Raw genomic sequence first — 19,214 nt, 5'->3', positions numbered from 1 at the left:
ACTGTATAATTGGATTGGATACTGTAGTGGATATTCTATCTATCTATCTATCTATCTATCTATCTATCTATCTATCTATCTATCTATCTATCTATCTATCTATCTATCTATCTATCTATCAACATGGAGCAAAAAAATAAAGAAAGCGGGATTATGTGAGAATAAAAATACTGGTACGATGTCACTGAAATCAGGCAAATAGATGTCCTGTGTTCAATCGTAGCTTCCATCTCCTCGCTTCCGGGTCTTCGTCACCTGCCTTCTCGAGCTGTTACAGGTATAGGAGTCTTAAAAATGTTGCTGCTCCCTCCGATTGAATTGGTTACATTTTGGTTGATTTGGTGATACTCGTGTTTTTGTAGAGATCACCTGCGGATTGTTTCCTCTGAAGTTTTCCTTCCATCGATTGCTGGTATGTTTTAATATTGTGCCGTATTTTACGTTTATTTTACATCGCAGTAAACAGGTGTAGTTATAGGTCGTAGTTGCAGAGAATCGGGAGAAGCCGTTTGATCGGTATGTAACTTTGATTTTTCACGGTCTTAGCATTATTTCTGTCACAATAGTCTTTTACTGTAAATGCTAAATTTACCGTGCATTCACAACATGTCTGGCCCTGGGTGGGCGGCTGACAGCATTACAGTGGAGCCGCTACTGTTTCTCTGGCATACACTAAGAGAAGTGCAGGTGCTTTGCCTTTATGCTTTGTATTCTCCCTTCTTTCGTTCGGGAATTATTCAATTCGAGCAGTTTGTGTTTATAACAACTTCCCAGTACTGTTGTTTGTACTTGTGTATGTACATTTGGTTTTTGAACGAACGTTTCATTTGTAAATTGATAATATACAGTCCTGATCAAAAGTTTATGACCACTAGAAAAATGGTTATAAAAAAAAGAAAAGAAAAATTATTTGCATGGTTTGATCTTAACAAGGTTAACGTGGAGCTTCAACATACAAACAGAAATGGGAATGAGACAAAACAGTTTTTGAGCATGCGATGTATTGAAAACAACAGGCTGATCAAAAGTTTCCGACCACATGCCTTTATAAGGCCAAATCTGTGCAAAAATGTGGATTCATTGTCATTTTTTGATAAGTAACTTTTGAGGTCCGCCGTCATTTTGGTGTGTTCGTGTTACATCATTCCCTTTTACTCGCACTGCCACACACGCAACAACAAAAAAAAAAAAAAAAAAAAAAAAACCCCACAAAACCCCCCCACACAGGAACATTGTATGTGTGCCTTGCTGTCCAACAGGTGCAGTAGTTGGTGATCCATTTTGCTTTTCCGTTTGTGCTCTATCCTTTCATTATATTCTCCGTTTTTCTCCCTCATTCCTTTTTCTTTCTTTATCCCTGCTGTCAGTGCTTGGATATGGCCATATTATTCATGTAAAGTAATAACAGAAGCAAAACGAATGGAAATGAACAGATTATGACTGCAAAATCTGCGGGACCGGACAAAAAACATTATTATTTTTATAGATAAATTAATAATTTGTTTCCTTTAATCAGGGGCTGAAGGAATAAAGTGGAAGTGAGTGGGTGCCTTAGTGGTGGTACCAGTTTATGTACCCGTTGTTTGAGCTGCACCGTAGTGTGTCTGCACCTGTATGTGCAAGTGAGCCACACGTGTGAGTTGGTGGCTTTTCTGGACTTGTTCTCGTCTGGCATCCCATTCACCTATAAGCCACAGCTCTGAATTGACAGTACATGTGCAATTGCAATTGCTCTTTTAATTTGATAAGTTTTAAGTGGATGTCAATAAATTGTTTATTTTACACTCAGGGCCCTATTTCAGGAAGCCGGTTTAGTGCAAACTCTGAGTAAGTATACCCTGAGTGAACGAAAACTCTGGGTTTTTCGGTTTCACAAAGCGAGTTTAGATTGATCCTGAGTGAGTTACTATGACGACACACTCCGTGAAGCTAACCTGCCCCCTAGCAGGTTTACTTCAACTAACCCTGACTTTCTCCGCCTCTTTGTCAGAAACCTGACTGTAGGAAGTGTCGGACATGGCGTGCCCCTTCCTTGAAGAGCCAGTAGATGAAGCCCAAATTCTCCGCAGAGCTCTCCGCCGGGAGAGAGTGATTAGAGCACGTTTGGACATTTTATCATTTCCTGATGATTTTCTGTGTGAATGTTACCGTTTTTCAGCACAATCTATAATTTATTTGAATAACATCCTCAGGCCTAATATTACTCATGTAACACATCGCGGACATCCTCTCAGTTCTATTCATATTATTTGTATTGGACTTCGTTTTTTGCAAACGGGAGCTTTCTGTATAACATTGGTGACGCTGAGCACGTTTCCAAGGCTACCGTCTGTCGGGCAGTCAGGAATGTTACAGTTGCACTGAAACGTCTCCTGCACTCGTCTGTGGTGTTCCCCGGTCATAGACCCACAAGATTTATCAAAGAGGGTTTCCACAAAATTGCAGGTATCAGGATGAACAAAACTTAATTCATGATGTGGTGATACTTGAACTACTACTTAAATTTTACATTTATTTTCACGGTTCCCAGGCGTGATTGGCTGTACAGATGGCACTCACATTCCAATCATTGCTCCTTCAGTAAATGAAGGAGACTATGTGAACAGGAAGTCTTTCCACAGCATTAATGTACAGGTACATAGCTCCCTGTAGCATTTCAAACTAACAAATTATTTATTATAGTAATGGATGCTAATTTGCGTTCTCTGCACTGTGAAGATCATATATGATGCTGCCAACATTATCACAAATGTGGAAGCCAAGTGGACAGGCTCTGTGAGTGGTGGTGGAGGACCCCCACCTGTTTTTCGGGCCTCCGCTTTTTTTCTGTTTGCTATAACGGGTCACATTTGAGCATACAGAGTAAGCAAATATTTACTTGTAATGTGCTCAGATAATTTCAATAAGTGCTTACAGAAAGAAAATTAATGTAGCCTCTAACTGCAATTGATTTACATCGGACAAACAGACCAAGCACTATGGCTCATAATACAATTACACCTTACCTGTTTGGACTATATTTTTATATTTCATTTTTACTTGCTGCCAGGAACGTTTGGGGTCTGTTGGGTTGCACCTGCGCTCACATCACATCACGAAATAAAATGTATAAAATATAAAATAAAATAACATATAATAAAATAACGTGTTAAATGGGTGGAAATCCCTAGATCAATGTTTAAATTAACACTCACGCATTGACTCTGTCGGCTATGTTTTGCCATGCATGCTCCCTTTGTTTTGCAGCTGAGGCTGTGTTACTTTTTTTCCGCAAAATTTGCATGTTATCGGCATATGCTGCCATCAGAATTTCGGCCTCAAGCGCTGTAAGATACATTGACCGCGCCTTCTTTCCCTCCGTCTCCATGGTGACTCGCTTAATCTGTGCTCCACTGATCAGGGCTTTATGTATCCTCGTGCGTGCGCTTAACTTGGGGTTAAAGCAACTCCGCGTTGACTGAACTAATTGTTATCAGCCTTTCTGAAACCGAATATTCCGAGTTGGACAGTTCGGGGTTACTCAACCCTGAGTATCGTTTTTCACTCTGAGTTTTCTAAACCGGCTTCCTGAAATAGGGCCCAGAATCCGGTTCTCCGAACACACCTGCTGTTGACGATTAGTACAGCTGGATGAAGTAATGTGAGATCACTGGGTGTAGTAAAAGGGGCTACGCATCGATAGTAGAAACATTGATCGGCAACCCTCTGATTGGTCGGCGAAAATGTCGAAGGAGAGCGCTCGGTATTTTTCGGCAGCAGAGCAAGAACTCCTGAGTGAGGGATTTCAGGAGTTTCAGAGTTTAATCAGAACGCAAGGGAACACTGCAAAGGCTGCAAAAGCAAGGAGAGAGGGCTGGCAGAAAGTTACTGACAAATTAAACTCGTAAGTAATTTAATAATAACAATAATAATGGAGTGGATTGATACAGCGCTTTTCAAGGCACCCAAAGCGCTTTACAATGCCACTATTCATTCACTCTCACATTCACACACTGGTGGAGGCAGCTACAGTTGTAGCCACAGCTGCCCTGGGGCAGACTGACAGAAGCGAGGCTGCCATATCGCGCCATCGGCCCCTCTGGCCAACACCAGTAGGCGGTAGGGTAGATTTATTATATTACACTATATTATCCAATATTATATTACATTATATTATATTATGTTATATTATATCCCCTTTCACATTAGAGCCACAACAGGACCCACTAGAACATGGGAACAAGTAAAAGTGAAATATAAGAATATTCTACAGAATGGTAATATTTATCACTTATATATATAAACTGTTTGTTTGTTCATAACAGCAACCAAGAAAAGGGCAGAGCAACAAAAGACAGGTGGTGGTCCTGCACCCCCTCGTCAACAAGTTGGTTAAGTAAATAATACCCTCACGGGAATATCGATATCTCTCAATGAGCACACTGTCTCGCTGAGCTAAAGGATCCTGTCTGTCCTGCAATATACGCTGGATTCTGAGGACTCTCCTTATCAATCTTGCACCTTCCGCAGTGGGTGGCTCGCGTATACGGACAGGACATGGCTGCGACAGGCTTCCCAAATCCACCTTCGCTTTTATAGCCGTGGTCTCTCATCTTGATTACACGAAGTAATTTACAATTACTACTCTGAAATATGAATTACATCTGTAATAATCACATACATGTAATAGAATGTTAATAGTACATTTCCCTTTTTTAGGAAATGACCTGTATGTATCTGTGTGAAATCAATAACAGGATCAAGTGCTGCATTATCTTTAGTTACATTGATGTTATTTATTTAAGGTGAAACAGTGGTGGAATATCGCTGTTGCTTTCGTATGAATGAAGCGGACATACCTGCATGGCCGCGATCTAATCCTGTTTACATAAAGTAAACCTGCTCCCGAGCAGGTTTACGCTTACGGCTCTGCTGCTATGGCAGCAAGTCCCGGATGAGCTTCGGGGAACCGAACGATCCAAGATCACGCGAAATCGTCAACAATCAAATCCAGCTAACTTACTTAGCGAGGTACGAAGAACAGGCCCCCGTTCTTCGTACCTCGCTAAGTAAGTTAGCTGAAACTCCTGAAATCCCTCAATCAAGAGTTCTTGCTCTGTTGCCGGAAAATACCGAGCGCGCCCCTTCGACATTTTCGCCGACCAATCAGCGGGTTGCCGATCAATGTTTCTACTATCGATGCGTAGCCCCTTTTACGACACCCAGTGATGTCACATTACTGCGTCCAGCTGTACTAATCGTCAACAACAGGTGTGTTCGGGGAACCGGATTAGCGAGCTCACGGTTAGCGCGATGGTTTGGTCTTGGATGTGTCATTTGATCTTGGATGTAGTGAGCGACGTACGAAGAACGGGCCCCAGGTCTGTTATAGACATGAATAAATAAACAGATAAATAGAGAATTTATAGGTTGGGGTTATCTTGGAAATAGCAAGTCTGTTTGGTGCAGTATCGCATTCAGATTATGACTGCAAAATCTGCAAAACGGGACAAAAAACATGCATGAATTATATTGTTTTTGCCTGCAAGGCAGTGAAGACAGGGATGGGGAACTCAAAGTATTGTCCTTTTGAGTCTCAGGTTTAAGTAGCAGCTTTACTAATATTGACCTGTGACTATTTCATGGATTCAGTGCAGCTGCTGAATAGATCACCTTCAGTGTCATTAAAAACACTGATAATGTTACTTAGGACAAAAACACATCATAGTTAATTAAGGCTGTTTTAATAAGGTTAAAGTTTTACCCAGTTATGATACAGCAAAACTAATTTTATATTTGGTAAATGTATATATTCTTAAGTAATTTAATAACAACAATTAAATTACTTAAGAATTTGTAAGTAATTTTGTAAAGTTTTGTATTAGGAAAATTTGTAAATGCATTGTTCTTTAGTTTCAGTTTGTGTATATTATGAAAACAATCTTGCCATGCTGTTGCATCACTTATTCAATCAATCTTGCTTCCTGCAGCCTTTCTGACCTTGTAAATAACATAAACATAGATGAATAACATAAATACATAAATAATGAAGACATGGAACAAATCTGTGTCATGTCATTTATGTTTATTCTTTACAGAACTTTTTAAAACTTCCTTTTGGAAACTCTTTTTTTTCTGTTTCATCAAATCTGTGTTGACATTTTGACAGAATAGTAAAGAATGAGTGTCCAAAGAGCACATTTGCTTGTCATACCTAACAGTTACTGTTTGTTTGTTTTTTCTTAATGTATTTGTTTTCCAAAGTTATTTCTTTTTACATTTTTCCTAGTGGCTTTTTAAAAAAAAAATTGTCACATTTAAACAAAACTAAATGTCAGTGTTCCTGTATTCAGCTCCTTATTTTTACATGTCCACTAAAATCCTTGAGCCAAACATCCAGCCATTTCCATCACCTCTGCAATAACACTAGCTCTTCCATCTTTTAGCACTTACCCTTACTCATCCCCTGACTAGCATCTGTTTATGATAAGATCTGGTTCCACTCACCTCCTTTTGTTCTACTTACCTTCTCTTGCTTTTTTGCTTTTTTTTTTTTTTGTACCTTAATCGACTTTTGTTTTTAAAACTTCTACTTATTGTTGGACTTCTCCTTTTTTGTTTTTGTTCCTGACTGTTCCCAGTCTATGCCTTCTGGCTGACTTCACCCTCTCTGAAAGAACCTTTTCTACCGCATCTTCAATAGCAGGTAAACTATTTGAACTTTTGCTCTAAACGTATTGTTTATATATCTGCCTATTCCTAGCCATTTTGTTGTTTGATTAGAAATTACAATTTATCTTTCAGTTTTTCTTCGTGGTCATGGATGATTTTGTGCGAAACAAACTGACTGAATGGGATCTACAAAAGTGGATGGATAAATTTGAAGGTAAGGTATTACTATGCATCACTGATGAGCACAGATTTTAAACAATATTGATGTGATGCAGTGTTTAACACGTCAGTTTGGCAAGCGAAAGGTCACTGGATTGTTTCCAGCTGGAGATTTGGGTCTGTATCAGGAAGAGCATATTGTCTTTCTTCTATTGGGGCGACCGTGGCTCAGGGGGTTGGGTATGTGCATCTGTAACCGGAAGGTCGCTGGTTCAAAATCCCCGGGCTCTCTGTCCTGGTCATTGTGTCCTTGGGCGTGTGTGAATACGAGAGTGAATGAATAGTGAATAGTGTCCTGGTTGTATACAATAAGTTCACCTGAAACCTTGGCTGATTGTTACCTACACACGTTTTCACACCTTGGCTCGTGGGATTATGTAGAGGATCAACAGGGAGCTCTTGACCCCGTTGGGGGACACTCCCCTAGGACTTAAATCTGGGACTCTCCACCATTTGGCCCTAGAACTGAAGAAGCTTCCCGGATGAGAGGTGAAACGTCTTCAAGCAACTTAAAAAAGTCCAGACACTTTACTTTCTAAGCTCTTTAGACTACAATGACCTGGATGACTGAGAACCTTCACAGACATGTGTAGTAATTTTTAAATGATTTGCACTTCTGCATTACTAAGATTTATTTAATTACAGATGAAGAAATTACAGAGGAAAGCTTTTATGAACTTAATGATGAACTCATTGATAAATTGATTCCAAAAGTTGGACCAGGATTAAAGTTCAAGAAGAGATTCAAGCAGTTAAAGGTAATTTTACTGTATGCAATTTAATATTTCTTATTGTACATTGTAACATTTGGTCTGATAAATCTCAATTTATGCAAATCTGTGTTAAAATTACATTGGTATCTGCAAATAACAGATTAAAACAGAACTATTTACCGGGCCTCTTTTGTTGTTGCTAGGAAAAACAAAGTGCAAATGAGGAAACAGTCAATTTATCTGCTAAAGTAAGTTAGATACAATTTTGCTATAACTGGCTAAGATCAATGATAGCAATTATGTATTTCAGTTATTTTGCACTGATTTTTTGTATTCACTATTAACAGGAGCAAGAAGATGCACCTGAATTAGATCGGGTAAGAATTATATATGTACACACACATTAGGGATGCACCGATACCGGTATCTGGTATCGGCCTCGATACCACATTTTCTAAAGTACTCGTACTCGTTAAAAGTCCCCCGATACCAGGGACCGATACCATGGTCTGAGACCTATCTGTGTTGAGCGGCATGTAAAGGGTTAATCACAGGTGCCGAGTGCCCGCCCCCAGGCCCCGGCTGCAGTTCAGAGCAGGGAGAAGGCGAGGCGAGACATATCAGCCGTGTGGAACTATTTTAAAGTGAATGAAGACAACAAAACAAAGGTGGATTGCAAATTGTTCTCAGCGAAATTGTCCAGAGGCTCAAAAGGTAGCGCATTTAACACAAGTAATTTAATCAAGCACCTAAAATCCCAACACGACAACGAGTACAAAGAGTTTACCCACGCTTATTTACCCATGCTTATTAGCACAGAGGAGCATAGCTGATGCTATAGCAGTGGGACGGAAAATAGTTGGGCATTTTAAACATTCCGCCTTAACCTACTCCCGCCTCGAGGACATTCAGGGACAGCTCAACCAACCAATAAAGAGACTGCAGCAGGACGTACAGACGCGCTGGAACAGCACGTATTACATGCTCCAGTCCCTCATTGAGCAAAAGCGAGTGCTGGGGTGTATGTGTCCGAGCATGAACTCTCTGACTATCTCACCGCTCACCAATGGGCTCTTATGGAGACGACTGTTGCCATCCTCACCCCCTTTGAGGAACTAACTACAAAAGTGAGCAGCTACGATGCACTAGCCTCTGATGTCATGCCAGCTGTGACTGTGCTAGTGAGACTTCTAAACAGAGAAACAGACGAGGACCACGGCGTCAAGACAATGAAAGCAACCTTACTGGCAGCTGTCAAGAAGTGCTTCAGTGACGTCGAGAACAACCCACTGTACTTCATCGCCACCATATTTGACCCAAGGTAAAGTCTGTGTGCTATAGGTATTCAATGATAAACTACAGTACTAAATGTAAGATTATTTTACATCTGAAATATTATATATTTGTAACTAAAATACACGAATACATGAATATGTTGCATACAACATGCTTTTCATTTTAAATAAATGTTCTTAATTCCAAACCAGTCCCTTGTTTTGTTTTTTTGGGTTTTTTTTGTTAAATTATAGGACTAAAGCTGTTACCTGTAAATTTAAATCGTGTTTTTATTAAGTACTCGGTATCAGTATCGGTATCGGCGAGTACTGAAATGCAAGTACTCATACTCATACTCGTTTTTCAAAAAAGTGGTATCGGTGCATCCCTAATACACACACACACACACATATATATAATCTCATGCATTAATATGTACATTGATCCCCAGGTTTTGCCATCCACAAGTGGTAAAGGTAAGATGTATGCCATCTTATTTATTACAAGCAGTATTGAGCAGTATTTTCAAGACAACAGTCACTTGGACAGAATAATATCATTGAAATTAAATATTAAATTTGACTCCTGAGCAAATCCCAGAGAACAAAGTTGTATATTTATCCTTTTCTTTAAATATTTTTCTATCCAATTAGGAAAGAGAAAGTTCGACCTACCGGACGAGTCCAGCAAATTGCAACCACCAGCTAAACGACAACGTAGCTCCCAACCATTGGGTATTTCTCTCTAAACATTGGCCATTAAACAAATCTGCCATTTTTTAATGTATTGGTTTATTGGCGTAAAAGTATGTTATTAAAATTTACTTTTGAAGAGGCAACAACATGAGTGCTACATATACCATAATTAAAGTTACCATATTGTGTGCCTGATACATTACATTCACACAGGCCCTCCCAGGCCCCCATACCTGGGAGGGCCTGAGATGCTCCCAGAGAGGGAAGACCCGACGGGACAAACGTGCATTCCCACTCTCATGCACACATATACACATACTCTGCACTCACCCAATATGGAGACAAACAGAAAAGGACACTGTACACACACCCACACTCCCCAAACATACTCTATATCCCAGGTCCAGGTACCCTGGCCCCCGAACTGGAGTTACTCTTGCTGAGACTGGCAGGAGCTGAACCACTAACCCTGAAGTGGTAGCTTAGTGAGCTGTGATTGGCAGGGCTGGGTTTACTCATATTTCTCCTCTTCCAGCCTATGGGCTGGTTAATGGGTCCTAAATGTCATTTGTATGAATGTAGATTAATGACAGTTGAAAGCTTCAGGCCGGAGGATCCTTTCAGTATCTTTGCTATTCTCAGGATTGCGCTCTAACACATAGAGCTCACATGGTGTTTCTGGGATCTGTTGTAGTCACCCTCCCAGTTTGGGCATTACTGCCCTGAGTGCTCTGATTACCATGGTGGGGACCACTCTGCTTTCACCCTTCACATCTTATAAAGTTCTTCTCTCAGCCCTTGGAATTTCTCAAGCTTCTCGTTTTACTTCTTCCTAATGACATCATATCTTGATATAGTTACATCTATCACTACAGCCAGTCTTTTTGCTCCATCTCCAGGCTTGGTGGGGCTGCTGTTCTTATATTCCTCCAGTGCTACTTAGCGTACACCTTGTATGGTTTACTGAAGAAGGACATCTGGCTTGTCCTCCTGGCCTCTATCTTTCTGGTGTACCTCTTCAGGTGGCTAGTGAAGGCTATGAGTCTTTGCTTCAGGCATGGGTAGCCTGCTGTACTTCTTAAGCATCCCTTTCTTCATCACACCTTTCTGGAGCTCTTATAATTGGCTAACTTCCATCCTTGCTGCCTTGATCTTGGCCTCTAGTCTCCTTTTTCATGGAGGATACTGCTTCTTGTGGCCTTTTTTTTAATCTTGTATCCAAGCATCCCAAAGATCACTGCTTCTGTGGTGTAGATCAACTGGTTGGTTTCAGTGATGGTCATAGTAAAGATTATCCATAATGCTGCATTCAGTTCTTCTAGTAGACTGTCAGAGGATACATCTCATACTCTTGGTAATCAACCATGGAGGATCCAGGTTTCCAGCGTAGCCACAATATTTTCTTTAAGCTCAGCTGCTCTCGTACTCAATCCCTTCAATACACCAGTTGTTCTTGGAGTTCTGTGAGATCTGGTGATCATAAAATCCCCTCTGACCTGACGTGACCTGTCCCACCGTTGCCATAGCATTTGCGTTATACAGCATCAGTCTTGAGTTGTGTTAGCAGTTACTTCTCTTGGATGCTGGAACAATGAGATACTTGTTGTTTTACAATTAGTCTAGATGTTAGTCTAAACAGGTTTAATCAGATTGGTAAAGCTGTTGTTTGGTCAGCATATCTTAGTTGCACTGCAATGTAGCATGTGACAATTAAAAGCCACAGTTTAAAGATTAGGTGTGGCATATCGTCAAAGTAGCCATTCATTTTACCGTAATCCTTGAATCTCTCCCAAATTATGTCCTTTCATCTATTTTCTTACCATGGTAATTTCACCTTTCGCCATTCCTTTTTCACTCTTTTGGGAACTGCTGTCCCTCATGTACTTCTCTATGGTGGATGCTAGCAACATCAGCCTCCTGTGAGTGTGAGGGCTTGTTACTTGTTGGTGTCGGTGTCAGTTACCTTGACATATTTTGTTTCATTTATTGTAAGTGGATTTTTTTTCTCTTTCTCTCTTAGCTTTTCAGATTCATCTTTTCACCACTTCTTCCAGATCTGACAGTAGCTGAACCAAAAAGTGGGGGGTTTTCAATGAGTCCATGAAGCAAGACTGATCGAATGTGAGAATTAGAGAGATTACTTTGTGTAAGGTTACTGAGACAACTGGGGTGGATGATATTCTCCTTTATTTTTCTCAGGGATCTGTATGTGGTGCGGCTGTTTTGGTTGATATGCTTCTACAATGTCACATGGAGGTGGGACAGTGCAGTTAGACTGACAGACCAAGGTGGTGGACTACCGCCGAAAAGTCTTTGCCAGTGTAGTGCTAGGCACAGTCCAGCTATGAAATAAACCTTTTGACTCAGGAATAAAAATACAGCCATCGTAATCATCACAAAACACTGTACCAGCACTGTATGCTGCCAAAGATATTCTAGGTTGCATGGGAGTTTTCCAAACCAATCTATATGTGTCTTTTGGGATTCACCAGGGTATTTGATCCTGTGAGAAAAGTCTTTTGCGTCAAATTCAGATTTGGACTCGGATTAACAGTAGAAGATGGATGGATCCATAGGTTTATAGCTCTTGCTAAATAGTTGTTTACTTCTTTGCTTACAGAAGCAATCGTTCTGTCTGATGTAAAAAACATAATGAAATTCGTCCATGCCAGACTACACGAAAAAGACAAGCTCAGTGCTTTCCTGAAGTGAGTATTACGTTTGTTGTGTCTGTATAGCCATGTTAGAAAGCCATGTTTGTTTGTTTGCCAGCAAGTGATTCTAGAATCATAAATAATCATAGTAACATGGACATTCATTCCTTATTTAATTTGTAAGACTCAAGACCTTTTTACTATTACTTACTTTATTAGTTAGTTTAAAGTTGTATTGCTGACAGACAGGTTATAACAGAAAATGAATTCTTCCAATGCTTTTAGTGTGGATCACAATTAGTCTCACTTGGATTCGATTTAAGTCTGCCAGACTTTTATTCTGTATAGTACAGCTACTTTTATTTGCTGTTTATGGTATCCATAAATTTGAGGTAAAAATTTAACTCTTCAGCTACTAAATTTCTATAATTTTTTCTGAGATAGCATCTAAAAGATTGAGTTCTTAGCAAAAACAAAAGCTATAGAAACGTGAAAAGCATTGTGATGATTATTTGTGTAGTCAGTTGGATCAGTTAACCCATATTTACAATCTTATTTAACAGGAAAAAAATTAGTGATTTGGAGACAGACAAGAGGGAGCTGGTTGGTGTATTTGGTAAAACTGGGGCTGGAAAGAGTTCTCTGATAAATGCCATCATTGAAGAGAAGAACCTTTTGCCTTCTGGAAGTGTCAGTGCATGCACCTCAGTCATGATCAAAGTGGAGGCTAACATGCAAGGCTCTAACTATGAGGCAGACATTGAGTTCATCACACCAGAGGTAAAATTAGTTTTAGCTGCAGAAATATAATTTCTTAGTATTCTGGGTTTAGGCCCTTTTAATAAAACTGAGAAGCATTTTTGTTTTTTAGGAGTGGAAAGATGAGTTGTGGTCATCTCATCAGTTTCTTGGGGATAATGAAGACTGTGAAATGGATGTTGATAATGACTATCATGACATCAGTGAAAAGTTTTCAGCGCTCTATGGAGAAGAATGGAAAGGAAAGTCCTCTGAAGATCTCATGGATGGAAAATATTTCAGAGAAATTCCAGAATTTCTCCAAGGCAGGAGGAAGATTTTGTCATGTGAATCAGTAAGACATCACCGCTCTATTACTTACTGACGCATTCTTGCAGGGGTGATGTATTCAGGATGGTATAATTTACATACAGCTTTGGTTTCAGTAATCCTCAACTGTGCAACTTAACTAGTGTGCCCAATATACATCACATGTATGAGACCATTGTCCACTAACTAAAAATCTGTTGTATTTTGTTATATTATCTGTCATTAGTTCATAGTTTCTTTTTAGCCCTGCAATGGACAGGCAACCCTGTCCAGGGTGTACCCCAATTTGCCATATGGCAACTGGAATAGGTCTGTGCCCCCTTGTGACCCTAGATTGAATAAGTCGAAGAGAATGAATGGATGGATCTATCAACTTTTTCTATTTGAAAAGTTGGTTCAAAATTCAAGTACAGCTGAAGTATGTGTGTTTTTTGAGTCATTTTAATAAAAGTTGTCACATTTCAGGATTTTACTGCTGTTAAGATAAGATAAGATAAGATAACTCTTTATTGTCATTGCACAGTCATACATAGTACAGTAGTACAATGAAATTGGAAAAACTGTCCTACGTCGGCACTACATATAACACAACACGACACGATATGACACATCACAACGTAACAAACAACACAACACAGTATATTAACTTAGTATAAAAAAGAAGAATAAGTGTATGTGTATTGCACACTGTTAAATGTCACAACAGGTCAAATTTGATCTGACCAGTATCTAAGGGTTAAATTACACCAAAACAGTCCTACTCTGAACAAATGCAAATCTGTACTTGCAATGTGCATTGTTTAAGTTGAATTTAACTTTAGAGAAGAGGACAAGGTGCAAGAACCCAGACTTTAATAGTCTGATTCTGGGTTATGACTTTAAAATGTGCAACACAGTGAATGTGTGAAATAAATTAGGCCCACAATCCCATTTGTGCTCCCAATGTGATGCACTGATCTGGTATTAAAACCAGAGATTCTTACAAGGCTACTGTTTGGGGTCTTCCTAACATCAAAGCTGGTTGGGTTTGTAAGGAGTTCACATTTGCTTTAAAAACAGGAACAACATGCAAGTAAGTAAATATCTTAAAAATAAATGAAATATTTATTTTTCTTCTGTGTGCACTGTTTTTTAAAAAAATGTGCTTTTCTGTCATATTTTCTGCTGCTCTAATGGTTTAACTTGTAAAACACTTGTAGTGCTTAGAGTAATGATGTCTTACTTTTTTAAAATTATTGCAGGCTAAAGAACTCTCTGCAAGATGTGTCAAATACACAAGAAGTGACTCTAAACAGGGAAATGATAAAGATGTAAAGAAGTGGTACTGGCCTCTAGTGAAATGTGTGACTGTCAGGGTGCCAAACAATGATTTTCTCCAGCATGTCACACTTGTGGACCTTCCTGGAAATGGTGACCGTAACAAGAGTCGAGATAAAATGTGGAAACAAGTAATTTATTCACATATTCACTACTGTCTATTTTTAAATATGAAGTTTTGATAATAAGTTACTTACAGTTGAATTATAATATTCTTTCAGATTGTTGAAAATTGTTCTACTGTGTGGATTGTAACTGAGATTAATAGAGTAATCGCAGAAAAAGAAGCCTGGGAGATCCTGGAAAGTGCCAGCAGCTATATTGGAAATGGTGGCGAGTGTCGACAAATCCTATTTATCTGCACTAAGTCAGATCACATTGAAGATTCAGATGACCAGTAAGTATGACACAAAATGTGTATAGCTGTACACCCAATTCTGGAAAAGCTTTAGGTGTCAGACAGATGCGTCACAACAGGCTCTAGAATACTTCGGTATACCATAGAAGTTCAAGGTCAACTTAATAACTTCAAGCTACCAGTGACCAGTTCCAGTGGCTGTAAAATGAGCCCCAGTTTGCAATCCTCATGGTGCCACCTTCTTTCCAGAGAAGTGAGGTTTTCCCCTTATAACTCTTCAAACAAGCCATACTTGTTTAGTCTTTGTTCTAACCATATCATTGTGAACTTTGACATTTAGAATGCTAACTGAAGCCTGTAGAGCTTGACATGTAGCTCTTGATTGTTTTTTGTATTTCCCTGAATTTCACTGAGAATTTCAGTCTGACCTTCAGGTGAATTTTCTTAGATGGCCACTTATAGGATTGTCTCAACAACAACGTCTGCTTTTAAAGCGGTGCTCACTCGTTAATTAATTAATCAAGTACATTTTATCAGCAGTACCTAGCTGTTACGTACCCAGTAAGGGTGCACTTATTGCTTACTTAGAAAGGGTCTAGTTAGAGACTCCCCCTTACTGTCCAACTATATGTGCAAATATCTTTTCTTCTAGTTCAGCAGCTCAACGCCGGGACCTTATAGTTAAAAGAAACATGCAAGTCAAAGATGAAGTGAGGAAAGAATTCAGCAGGCTACACAAAATTAAGGTGAGCAAGCTGAAGAAAACTAACACAACAACTCTTTTTAATGTTAAGATTGTGTTCAAATGAAATCCATTTTCCCCAGAAACACTTCACTGTTGACCATTTCAAGGTCTTCACAGTGAGCTCCAAAGAGTTTCTAAAAAAGAAACGCTTAAATGCAGATGAAACTGGTAGGTAAAGTCTCCTTAAATGACAATATTATAGCTAAGAAATTTTTTTTTTTTTTTGCATTTTTTAACTGAAGCAAGAGTGAACGATTGGATTTAAATCAAAGTATGCACAGTCATGTAAAATTTCAGCATTCAAATTCCTTTTAACAGAAATACCCAAACTTCAGCAATTTTTGCAAGATCTCAATGACTGTCACTCAGAGACATTCAACTATGTGTCTGGAGCTTATGGGATTCTGTCTTTGATTCAAGGGGCCAACTGCAGAGGAGTGGTAAGTGGTAATAAATACTCAGATTTGTGATTAATATGTTTTTAAAGCTGTGTTTATTGAAAGTAAGTTTAGTAAAGTGTGTTCAGTTTCACTGGAAAATGACAAGGTGCACATGAAATGTGAATCTTAAAGACTTTTAGGAAAGCGCAACAGCAAAGTAAAAATACAACATTTTATAAAGCAGAATAAAACACAATTTTCAACTGCTTGAGAAAATAAAAGAAATTTACTCAGAAGGGAATTTTTAATCAAAGAATATTGGTATGATGTATGTTTTTAAACAGTTTCATTAAATCCTGAAAGCATGTTGTAAGTGAGGAGAGGGCCAGTAGAACAGTTCTTGCTATTGTGTTAGATGTTCTTACATTCTTAGACATGAATAAGAAAGTGCCAGGATAGCACTTCTCTAAGATAAGTTGCAGGTTGTGAATAATCCAATATTGGAAGTTGCATTGAGCGAGTAGTTGATGAATTAGTAATTTTGAATCTCAAAGTTCTGTCCAAACAAACCAAAAAATATTGCCCATACCTATTCCTTAATCTGAAATGCTGCTTTTTTTTTCTTTTTCTTTTTTTCGCTTGTATTTTTACTTTTGACTCGTTTGTGAAGCTCTTTTTAAAATTGATATAGTTTGATAAAAATTGTAACATGTTCTTTTTTTTTAAATTTATTTTAGGCTAGTAAAAAACATGTGTGTGGAGAACTTGAGAGAACAATGAGCCAACAACTTACGCAAGTCGCAAAAGCAATGGCAGAGGCCTATAGGACTTTTGAGAGATGCCTTAGCAAGGGAGTTGAAAGCTCCATCTGTTCATATGGACAAAAACTGAAGACCTTCTTGTATTATGTATGTATAAGCTAGTTCCATCAACACAAGGAACTTTGCATTTTATATGATTATGTGTTAAAATGTTCTCTACTTTGTTTCAGAGAAAGAAGGGTAGTGCTTTTCACTGGACACTAAAGCGTGTTGTTCAGAGTGGTGGCATCTACAAACAAAAAAAAGGGAAGCAAATAAACATTAACATGATGTTAGCTTCATACTTGATGGACAGCATTGATGAAGATTTCAGAAAGACCTTCCCGTAAGGATACACATTATATACCACACCTTTTAACAAATAAAAACATGAAATGGATATGTAAAAGTCAGTTTTAAAATAAAAAATTCTACTTCTGTCTGTTAAAAGCATCCTGTTTAAATGTTTCAGAAATGAAGTTAAATGCAGCGCATTTAATGGTGTAATTGAAACATTTTCACTTAACACCGATTTTTTGAATAAATACCACAAAGATGTTGAACTGCAGCTGAGATTTCTCAAGACAGAGGTAAAAGATTAAACTTCCCAATATTAGTGAAAACAGAAAAATAATGATTCATATATATATATATATATATATATATATTTTTTTTTTTTTTTTTTTTTTTTTTCTAAGGAGGAAAAAATCAAGGCAAAACTCAATAAAATCATCCGGACGCAGAAGAAAGATGTCTACAACAGTGTGACACAGAAAATTAAAGAAATTATGGAAGAAAGCTACATCAGTAATAAAGAGATTTATAAGTTGCCGCTACGATACATTTCTTTTTATCATGATTCTGCATCAAAAGTCTGACAGATGTTTTATGTCTTACTCTAGAGGCCGCAGCATTCAGAGGACCAGGCACACTGAACAACATGAGGGAGACTATTGAGAGACATGTGCACTCAAATAAGAACATGTTTGAGCGGGCAAAAAATACCATGTTGGAGAAGCTGAATGCCTTGATGGTTTGTTATATTTTATATTTAAACATATTTATATTTGAACACAATTTAAACCATACTGTTGCACATCAATTTTCCTTTGTCCAATATTTACACAATGCCTTTTTCTGTTTGAGTGGATATTATAAGAAAAGTGTTTCCTTGAGTACTTTCCTCAGTCCTAGCAACCTCCAACGCATCTTAAGTTGTGTTTTTTAAATGTATTTCTCACTGGTTCTTTGATAAGTGATTAAAAGTTTGGTACTATCTTAGCAATACATCCTAGAGACGCTGCAGAAAACGATGATGGAATCAATTGAACTCTCACTTAAGACTGATAACTGCTCACTTCCAGGTAAACATTTCTAAAGACAATAAATACAACTTCAACTTCACCAAAACCTGAATATCTTATTTTTAATATTTTTGACCTTTTTTGTTTGCTTGTTTTAGATTTTTCAACAGAGCTTTCAATGGTGAAGGAAAATTATGACAAACTTAAAAATAGCGCAGTCGTCAGATGAAGAAATGTCACTAACTGAGGGAATATCAAAAGGTCATATTTTGACTAGGAACTGATTCCACAATGTTACTAATGAGATTCTCAATTTCAATATTGTATTTGTTTTTTAAACATACAAATTTCAATACATATTTTAAGCAAATATGATTTCCATTCATGTTCCATGTTATGTTATGATTTTTAAGTATCTTTTCTATAGTTTTGAATTTTTTCAAGCACATGTTTTGTTTTCAATTTTATATTTAAGTGTTTTTTACTATTATTGTTATTATTGTACCAACGACAGTTTCTTTTCAAAATGTGTCCTACATTCATTCTACTTAAACACACTTAATGCAGTTCTGAAATCATGTCTTTGGTAACATCATTACCAAAGACATTATATTGTTGTGTTGATGCATTTTCTTTTTAATCTTGCAGCTTTTTGCAATTTTTTTTACTTTTGTCGGTAATAAGCAGAGATTTGTAGAGACTGTTTTCAAAAGTGTGTGAAAGAGTGAGGCAAGTTGGTTACTGTCAGTGGTAGCAGTGAAATTGTCCTTCAGTTAAAAGCAAATAAAAATGTATGTTCTCAGAAGAAGTTTAGTTAAAACAAATAAAAGCATGTAACCACAGAGAAGATGCAGTGATGTGGTGGAGGACATGCAGAGGGTGTGACTGAAGAGAATCCCAAGAATAGAGTAAAATGAGGCAGATCTGCTGTGGCGATCCCTAAACAGAAGCAGCTGAAAGAAGACGATAGCAGAGGTGTGGACTCGAGTCACATGACTTGGACTCGAGTCAGACTCGAGTCATTAATTTTATGAC

General features: G+C 38.2%; 1 protein-coding gene across 2 annotated transcripts; it reads left to right on the top strand.

Annotated features, from left to right (window-relative positions):
- The first annotated feature begins 280 nt into the window (after positions 1 to 280).
- Positions 281 to 18,564, top strand: LOC113018027 (nuclear GTPase SLIP-GC-like). 2 transcript variants are annotated; one of them, XM_026161105.1, is made up of 23 exons: positions 281 to 412; positions 6,621 to 6,685; positions 6,784 to 6,865; positions 7,516 to 7,628; positions 7,787 to 7,831; positions 7,931 to 7,960; positions 9,310 to 9,334; positions 9,512 to 9,592; positions 12,174 to 12,261; positions 12,771 to 12,987; positions 13,079 to 13,300; positions 14,517 to 14,723; positions 14,814 to 14,989; positions 15,603 to 15,696; positions 15,776 to 15,863; positions 16,014 to 16,135; positions 16,813 to 16,983; positions 17,067 to 17,221; positions 17,348 to 17,465; positions 17,574 to 17,682; positions 17,778 to 17,908; positions 18,158 to 18,239; positions 18,338 to 18,564. In XM_026161105.1, the coding sequence occupies exons 3-23, from the start codon at positions 6,799 to 6,801 to the stop codon at positions 18,406 to 18,408; spliced, it is 2,412 nt and encodes an 803-aa protein (XP_026016890.1). In that variant the 5' UTR covers positions 281 to 412; positions 6,621 to 6,685; positions 6,784 to 6,798; the 3' UTR covers positions 18,409 to 18,564. The 2 variants fall into 2 exon arrangements, with proteins under 2 accessions (XP_026016890.1, XP_026016889.1); XM_026161104.1 differs by lacking the exons at positions 281 to 412; positions 6,621 to 6,685; positions 6,784 to 6,865; ... (2 more) ...; positions 7,931 to 7,960; positions 9,310 to 9,334 and adding an exon at positions 11,574 to 11,674 and having other exon boundaries at positions 9,540 to 9,592.
- The last annotated feature ends 650 nt before the right edge of the window (positions 18,565 to 19,214 follow it).

Source organism: Astatotilapia calliptera, unplaced genomic scaffold, assembly GCF_900246225.1.
Source record: "Astatotilapia calliptera unplaced genomic scaffold, fAstCal1.2 U_scaffold_32, whole genome shotgun sequence".
NCBI lineage: Eukaryota > Metazoa > Chordata > Actinopteri > Cichliformes > Cichlidae > Astatotilapia > Astatotilapia calliptera.
This window is presented reverse-complemented; position numbering and strand designations above follow the sequence as displayed.